The 9,145-nt window shown below is 39.5% G+C and overlaps 1 protein-coding gene across 2 annotated transcripts; it reads left to right on the forward strand.

Moving 5' to 3' along the window:
• The first annotated feature begins 1,290 nt into the window (after positions 1 to 1,290).
• On the forward strand, positions 1,291 to 8,773 carry LOC306887335 (iroquois-class homeodomain protein irx-1-like). 2 transcript variants are annotated; one of them, XR_013785676.1, is made up of 5 exons: positions 1,534 to 1,976; positions 3,336 to 4,263; positions 4,527 to 4,599; positions 5,401 to 5,629; positions 8,094 to 8,773. XR_013785676.1 is itself a non-coding variant. In XM_079444991.1 (4 exons), the coding sequence occupies exons 1-4, from the start codon at positions 1,740 to 1,742 to the stop codon at positions 5,456 to 5,458; spliced, it is 1,296 nt and encodes a 431-aa protein (XP_079301117.1). In that variant the 5' UTR covers positions 1,291 to 1,739; the 3' UTR covers positions 5,459 to 6,210. The 2 variants fall into 2 exon arrangements, 1 of the variants encoding a protein (XP_079301117.1); XM_079444991.1 differs by lacking the exon at positions 8,094 to 8,773 and having other exon boundaries at positions 1,291 to 1,976; positions 5,401 to 6,210.
• Positions 8,774 to 9,145: the final 372 nt, after the last annotated feature.

Raw genomic sequence — 9,145 nt, forward strand, 5'->3', positions numbered from 1 at the left:
ATATTTTCAACAGATCCTCCACTCGCGGCCATCTGGGGCAGATCACAATCACTGGCTTCATCTGAGCCGTTAAAGTATTAAATCCACTATATCCTTTCAACGAGCACAACTTTAGAAGCGCTTGAGCAGCGACCCCATGACAGAGCGAGTGTCGGACAAATCAAGAGCGAGCAGCTCGGTTTGAAGAAAACACTCGTCTAACGCATGCATTTAATGTCTCGAATGAATTATAGTACTATTAATTTTTTTTTAATTTTATCTGCAACTTTAATTTAGTTAATAATTATAACAAATACAATATTACGATGCAAAATTAAATCGTTTCGAAAAATCACATTTTGTGAACGAATCTAATTTTTATCCCATTTCTGAAAAGTGTCAGCACGTCGCATGCTTATTATACATTGCATATATTAAGCAAAAACGGTTCATTATTATTAGTGGGAGGTATTTTGGTAAAGATGTGGCGGGATTAGTGAGATTATTGTTGCCGCACACACATTAAATCACAAACTGTTAGACCACAGGCGATGCCTTTATCTGTCATGACTATTATTAGTGGTATTAATAATTGTGTTGGTTTGCGGCTAAATGGCGCTCGTGTGCATGTTAATGAAGTGCACGATTATTCACGACATCACCTCGTTCAGTATTTAACAATAAAACATAAATACAAAGTCCTCAACGCCCCCACCCCCGTGTGTATGCTTGTAAGTGCCTCTGGGTTATAAATGTGTGTGTGTGTGTTTGTGAGTGTGTGTGTGTGTGTGAGAGAGAGAGAGAGAGAGAGAGAGAGAGAGAGAGGAAATGGAAGAGAAAGACGTGCTATAATGTTTTAGAGACTGTTTGACACACATTTTCTGCCCTGATTGCCAATATCGAGAACAATTAATTAATCTGTTCTACCAAAGAAAAAAAATGCATATGCTATAATTCGCATAATTAAAGCCTGCATGATCAGTTAAATGTCGTTTGAAGTTCATGCTTTAGAAACTGTATTTCTGTCAGTACCAAAAATAATAAAGGAAAAAACAAAACAGATCCATGAGGTTTAGAGTATGGAAATGCACATATTTTATTATTTAAGATCACTCCAAAGCCAGTGTTTCATTTCAATAATTCAATCCAGAGCATAATCTTTACCAAATGTGTATAATCCCGTACGCAATATTAGCAATCTAAAAAAAAAGCACCTCGAAAAGAATACAGTTGTTTGATCGCCAGTACCTTATGAAGATCACTGTCATCGCGAGTGTTGCTTTAATTCTCCAGTGTTTATAAGAATTATGAGCCATTCAAATAAGTTCCGCGTGCCTATCAGTTCATTTCCCCAGTGCTGGGCAGCTGTAAAATCGTGTAGACAGGTTGTCACACTACAGTGAATGGATTCTAATGCTAAACATTTAACATACAATCCTCCAAACAGTACAAAAGTGGCCCTGGCCAATGCACTAACCACATGCGCCAACGAGGAGGAGCCTGGGACGCCAATCAAAGCATCAACTTCAAATTGTATCTGAGAGATCAGCCCAGGACCTAGGGGCAGAGACATCAGTTGGAGCTCAATTGTTGATCTGATCACATCCGACGGACTTGCTGCAAAAGAGAAGCTGAGATTTAAAGACGAGCGTTTCCCATTCTTACTCTGCGCGGCTTGAGAGAGACAAACTCTTTCACTTCTTGCTTTGGTGGGCTATTTGCTTTTCTGCCTTGTTTTGGCTTCCGACGTGGCGAAGGAGATGTCTTTCCCCCAGCTGGGTTACCCGCAGTATTTAAGTGCCTCACAGGCGGTGTACGGAGGTGATCGGCCGGGAGTGTTGACTCCGTCGTCCCGCGGAGGGAGCGCTGAGATCGGGGGAAGCGCGTCGGCGGCGGCCGCTGCCGTGTCCTCGGTGCTGGGCATGTACCCCTACGCACACAACTACAGCGCCTTTCTGCCTTACACCAGCGCAGATCTGGCTCTTTTCTCCCAGATGGTAAGAAAAGCAGATGTACTTTCGCGAAAGCAGCTCGCTTTTGTTTTGTCCTTTCTTGCTTTTATTCTGCGAGCGTCCTGTAGTTGATCGCCAACCATTTTTTGGGAGATTGCCGCACATGTTTGGTTAATGTAATTTAAGCTTGCACTGTGCATGAGAAGTTACATTCAGATTAGGCTATCTTAAAATGACATTATGGATTTAAAACGCATAAAATTAATAATACCTGCAATTGTTTTTGTTTTGTTTTTCACACCGTAAGAAAAGTTGTATCGCGGCTCGGGTTTTGAGTTGAAGAACAGTTCGGGTTTTTCCTGATAACAAGAATCCTGTGTCAAATTTCTACTTTTTAAAACACGCTACAATTCTTATTAAGTTGAACTTTTCATTTAATAATTGATTTAAATTGTTTCGATGGAGAATGTTGATGTTCGCGCTGGAAAACAATGTAAAACGAATTAGTTTGAAACGGTCCTCTCAGAAACTTCTTTACACTTTATTACCTCATGCTTTCTCTAAATAACAAAACAAAAAAAATAGCAATGATTATAAAATTGGCAAAAAGAGTTGATGTTGTTGATATGTGATATTTAACAGTAGAATCCCGTTGCATTTCCCCACCAAAAAAGAAAAATATTGAACATGAGAGTTATTAATAAGCTGTGCCATTAGCTAACCTATAATACATTAATTTCAAATCGCGTGCATGAATCTCCTTTGCACGGAAAATTAATACAAATTCTATAAATATTATTTAATTCTAAGGGGGGAAAAAAGGCGAAATACTTTTCCTTGCAGTTCTGCTTTTTTATCTATCTAACATTGTAGTATATTTAAGTCGTTTGTTGTATAACGTTATATAAATAACAATAATAATACTGTAATAGGATTAGGCCTGTACTTCGCCAGCGAGCCTTACATTAAACATACACTTAATTATACACACATCGGACTCGAAATAATGCGATCACTTTGAACAACCGTGGCCGGGTTTTTTTTTTTTGTTCCTCTCATTTTTTCAGCATGTCATTCAAATTAAGTTTGGGATAATATTCAGGCTATTGTGTGCGTTATCACCGTCTGTGGCCTAGCTTTTTATATAACAATACTGGCCAAAGCTCAAACCAAACGGTAGTTATAAGATATCGGAGAGGAAAACAATACTTCAAGCAAACAACAAATAAACAAAACTCGGAGGAGACCAGATTGAATCAGGAAGAGACTATTGATAATTTTGCAAGAGAAAGTGAAAGTTGGATATAGAATTTGGCTCAGTGTATTCCCGAATTAATTTGTAGTGTGTAACAAATGCCACGTGGATAATTTGTTCTTCCATTCTTGTTGTGGATCTGATTGCAGGGCTCTCAGTATGATTTAAAGGACAGTCCTGGAGTGCACCCTGCCAGCTTCGCTGCCCACTCGAGCCCTGCCTTCTACCCCTACGGTCAGTTCCAGTACGGAGACCCGGCCAGACCCAAGAACGCCACGCGGGAGAGCACCAGCACTCTGAAGGCCTGGCTCAACGAGCACAGGAAGAACCCCTATCCCACCAAAGGAGAGAAGATCATGCTGGCCATCATCACCAAGATGACCCTCACGCAGGTGTCCACCTGGTTCGCCAACGCCAGAAGAAGACTCAAGAAGGAGAACAAGGTGACATGGGGCAGAAGTAAAGAGGACGAAGATTGCAACATTTTTGGGAGCGACAACGAGGGGGACGCCGAGAAAAACGAAGACGAAGAGGAAATAGATCTGGAGAGCATCGATATCGACAAGATCGACGACAACGACGAGGATCAGAGCAACGAGGAGGACGAGGAGAAGCGCGGGGAGCTCGAGGCCTTCCAGAAATCCAAACCCAACGCCATTTCCGGCAGCAAAGAGCCGTCGGACGGAAACAACAACAACACCAGGGTTCTGTCGCCGGGTGGCCAGGGAGGTTTTCAAGTTCCGGTTAGCAATAAGCCCAAAATATGGTCGTTAGCAGAAACCGCGACCAGTCCAGATAGCTCGCAGAAACCTACGTCACCCTCGCTTCCCGCCACTCACCCGGCCTTCCTGCCCAGCCACGGACTGTACACGTGCCAGATCGGGAAGATCCACAACTGGACCAATGGCGCGTTTCTGAGCCAGAACTCCCTGCTGAACGTCCGGTCGTTCCTGGGCGTCAGTCAGCATCACCACAATCACCCGGTTCACGCACAGCAGCAGCAGCAGCAGCAGCAGCCCTCGTCGGTGCCGGTGGACACTGAGCAGGCGCCAGAGGACCTGAGTCCAAAACACATAGGTATGCGCGAATCACAGCAGGCCTGTGTGCTGAACACACGTGACCCACGTGGCCGCAATGTCAGTCTAAATGTCGCTATTATTATTATTATTGATGTTGTTATTTTTGCCCTAAATGTCTTGGCGCATATATATAGCTATATATATATATATATATATTTAGTGTTTATATATATATATAAACACTAAATAAAATAAAAACAAATGCATATTCCTATTCCAATCGATCTAATTCCAACGTTTTGTTTTGTTTTTAAATCTCAGATCGGGAAAATATCCTCAGAAATGAATCACCAACGCAACCTTTAAAGTCATCCTTTCGTCCTCTTCACGACAGGTAAATTTGCATTATATTCCTCTTCTTTTTTTCTCTCATTATTATTATTATTATTATTATTATTATTTATCATTAGAAGCAGGTATCGTTATACGAGACGAAACGCATCGAACGGCTCTTTTATCGGAGAAGGACTCTTGGGATAAAGCTATTTCCCAGCAGACAGACAGAGAAAGATCTGCGCTTAGTGCTTATAATAAATAGCAGTGCTTTTCCTTCCTCTCCACACACACTCAGTGTCTCTCAGGAGAATAACTACTTATCAAGTCACCGAGGCTGTGTGCCTTTACTAAAGACCCTTGGGAAGAGCGACCCTCGGGGAGCAGTCTTGCTCAAACTTCCGCTTTTAAGTGCCACAGTTTCAGCAGCCCGCTGCCGGGGTTTTGTGACTCGAGTTATGCTTATTATTTATTTCCTGCATAAAAGCCAAGCCGCTGCTTTTGCTGGTAAATCGTCATATTGTATTGAAAGTCTTAGATCGAAAAAAAAAAAGTTTGTGTAAATTTTTATGTGGATGGGAAATAATTTATTGTATGGTTAAAAAAAAAAAAAGTCCAATGGCCTTAAAGCTGCATACATTATTGGTTGGTATATATATATGTATGTATATATATATATATATATATATATATATATATATATGATCGGTTTTCATATAATTCTTATAACTACATTATAACGTGTGGGAAATCTGATTATGTGTTTAAGCGTGAAATGACTCCGTGTTTAAAACTTCAAGCTGTTGTTGTGAAGACAGGACATCCTCACATCACATGTATTTCTTTCTGTCTGTCTCTACAGCCCCAGAAACCAGCAGGAATCGACACAGAGGGTCCTCACAGCTCTCTCTTCCGCTTGAGCAACACATTTGCCCCGCATAAAGGACTGATGGCACTCATAACGGGACAATGAAATCTAAATCAATTCAGCATAGCATTGAGTTACTCTAAAACAAATGGCCGAGCTTGATTAGCGCCGCTGGAGCTGTACATAATGACCCCTGTGATCCCTTCCTTACCCTGGGACATTGGTAGGCTTATTTTGTCTTCATGTGTTGGTGATTTCCTTTAAGGTGACCCACATTTGTAAATAGTGAGTTGACGGAGTTTGTTCAGATCATATATTTTGTCTAATAAACTAAATGAAATTATAGAAAAATTCGAAGTACTCTTTTGAGGGTTTTTGTGGGTTGGTTGGTTTTCTGAAGGGGTTTTAGTGAAGTTACAGCATTTATTTTTCTGTTTGTCTTTTGCATTTTATTGTTATTGTTATTGAATACATCATAACATACTTGTCTTATTAATAATCGCTGATAATACTAACGAATGCTCTTGACAGTGAGAGGAAAGGCTGTCGGTGGTTCAGTTTGCATGAGGCTAAATATGGATCTGCAGATATTTTGCGGGAGTGCTCAAATTCATTGTTAAATGGAGCTGGCTGCAAATGCATTGAGGTGCTAATAAGAGACCAGATGGCTGCTGGACCGAAGCAGCTGGGAATATCATTAAGTAATAATGTGGGAACGCCCTGTGCAAACAAAATCAAATGGTTAAAATCTAATCTGTCAGAGGGGGAAAAAACCTCGATCCGATAATAAATGATGAATCTGTTGAGGAGAGTGACGTGGATTGAGGCCTTCCAGCATCATCAGCACGAGACACTAGCGCTTATACTGTTTACAATTTATAACATAATCATTACAGTTTGTTTCACAAAATTGCAGTTTCAAATAGTAGCCAAATAGTAAATATAGTAAAATATAAGCTATTGTTAGACAGGATGTGTTGTCGTTTTAAAAGCGAAATTCACTTTTTCCCGTTAAATAATTAAAATACAACCACTTAGCCTAAATTAATCAATGAACAAAAATGTAATTAAAAAGTAATCAGTCTATTACAGAAATCACACACGAAAGTGACTGATCTGGAGAGATATGCAGCTGTTTTGGCAATCAGAGGTTAAGTGATGTTGCATGTTATATTTAGGCTGTATATTCACTTTTCCTCTGGATTTCTTATTCCATCCAAAACTCTATTGATGCAGGAAACCAGAATATGCCGAATTGTAAATAAATGACAGCTTGCAGCGACCTCTATAGATCAGTAGAGTCATTACAGCTGATAAACATGGAGAAAGACAGGAGAAATTCATAAAACATTTTTTTCCATGAAACTACAGACAGCATTTCAGATGAGAAAATTATCTAATATCTGAATCTACAGCCCTTTAAAATACTGAATATTTGACTGAGACACTATTTTATAATTTAAGGCTATTCCAATACATTAAATAATAAGACATATTTGCGTAATTCATGCACTAAAACAATCAATGTGTTTTACATTTCAGTCCACAACATTGAAACATCCAACAATAATAGTAAGACTAAATTAAAACAGTTTGAAAACTTCAAAACATTCAGAGAGGATTTTATGCGACTTGAAAGTCGAAACTCGGATGTGTTTTATTAAAAAAGAAAACGAAAAACATTCTTGTAAAATATTTCTTTATGTTTTTGATTTAGTAACATTAAACAACCTAAAAATAATAACGAAAAACATGATAATATGACATGTTTTAGTTAATTTTCGGTATTATTTAGCAGTGAACAAATAAATCGCAGCAGATACTTATGCTCTGTATGCATGCATGTATGAATGCATTATTATTATTATTAATAATAATAAAACGTTCTACTAACAGTTTTGAATTAATTATTATATTCCCCCTATTTTAAAGGGGAGCAAAAAAACAAAACCAACAACAACAAACACTGCGCACATAAAAATGTTAACCAGAATCTCGCTTAAACAAATTGTAATTGTATGCTAATAATAATAATAATAATAATTCTCCCTTGTTAAAACGGATAGAGATTTAATCAGGGCAGGTGCGCTCTCCTCGTTATTTCGTCTTCATCTCGTTTCGTAGCTCGTTGTGGTTGAAATGCAATAAGCTCCCGGTGTTTCATTTCTATCTTTTGTCCTGATCTAGCATGGGGTTCGAGCTGGAGGCCATCGGGCAGGGATCCGCTAATGCGCACGCAATTACTCACTCTGTACTTGATGTACAGTCAGATGTCTAACGAGAAATAAACGGGGCTGGAACCCATAATTACTCTGACACTCGCAGCTCCTCTCACACCCGCCCCGGGCGATAAACCACAGCCAAAAAACACCTAACAGAATAAAGCCGAATGCAAGCGCGGGAGGGCTGGAAATATAGAGAAAAATCACAATAATCGTTTAAATCATTATCATAATCTTATTTAAAAGACACGGATAATGGTGTGCGCTGTGGTGGCATAAAAGCCATGCAGCCGATAGGAATAATAAATAATGCATCAGCTTGCACAGAAACTGTTGCTCCAGCATAGTGTGAGTGATTCTCTCCCATGATGCCTGTGTCTCTGTCACAGTGAGAGAGAGAGAGAGAGAGAGAGAGAGAGAGGTGAACAGGGAGGAAAGTTTATCACTGTCTTGTCTTTTTGGCAGAAACAGGTCATTGGTTTCTACAGCACAAATGCCCCTTCATCCACCCCCACCATCAGCACCGCCCCACGCTGTTGTCTTTTTGAAGATGCCGCCAGTATCTCTGAAGAACTAATCCATTTATCTAGTTTCATGAGTGCACTGGGTGAATACCTTCAACAATGGCCGGGCCCTGCTGGGAGCTGCGAGTCGGGGAGTCCAGGAGTCACACACATCCACACTTGCCATACACCATGTTATGGTTTGACTACTCCGCTGTTCCTGCTTTCCAAAACAACAATGGAGGCTGAATGGGACGGATACCTTGGTCATCGTCTTTTCATCCCAGGAGCGATGGGTTGCTGTTGAACATGCCACCGGATGAGGCTGGGCCTCAGAGAGAGAGAGAGAGAGAGAGAGAGAGAGCTGCTCTCATGCCACTCGCACAAATAGCAACAAGGGACAACTGCTATGGCTTTTACTATCAGTGTGTGCTGGTGGGAAAACAGTAGTGAAAACCCAGACACACACATACATACTTCTTCCAATCATCTGGAAAAAAATATGTATCTGTGTGAGTTTTTCAGTAGGCTATAATAAATAATGGTGTAATATTTACTTTAAAACTATTTTTATTCAGAAATTGCCAGTAAATTCAATAAAGAAACAGCTAGTAACTCTGAATTAAACATGACAATTTAAAGTAGAAAGGCTGAAATAGTATTTTCTTGTAAAACATATAATTTTTTTAACCCCTTAACTGTCACTCACTATCCAAACTTGAACTATCCAAACGTAATTTTTATAATTCATGAACGAAAACATTTTGTAATATGATTTTTATGTACCATTTCCATGGTAATGCAATGTCTGATTTTAAAATGGGTTTCAAAGGATGGATTTTGAGATTTTAAGTTTTCAATTGATATATAATTTCTTATGATTTTTAAAGCGTGATGGGAAAAAGGCAACTACGAAGATTGTGTGTTATGCACTCTTGTCATAAATTAATCTATTCATTTTCCTACATATTTTTTTTTTAACAAACAAAAGTGGTAAAACATCTATTTAGGAGT

Source organism: Barbus barbus (assembly GCF_936440315.1).
Source record: "Barbus barbus genome assembly, chromosome: 21".
Taxonomy (NCBI): Eukaryota; Metazoa; Chordata; class Actinopteri; order Cypriniformes; family Cyprinidae; genus Barbus; species Barbus barbus.

Coding starts and splice junctions, on each gene's coding strand:
- LOC306887335 (XM_079444991.1), top strand. CDS start 1,740: ATGTCTTTCCCCCAGCTGGGTTACCCGCAGTATTTAAGTGCCTCACAG. Junction 4,264..4,526: donor CCTGAGTCCAAAACACATAG/GTATGCGCGAAT, acceptor TTTAAATCTCAG/ATCGGGAAAATATCCTCAGA. Junction 4,600..5,400: donor TTTCGTCCTCTTCACGACAG/GTAAATTTGCAT, acceptor CTGTCTCTACAG/CCCCAGAAACCAGCAGGAAT.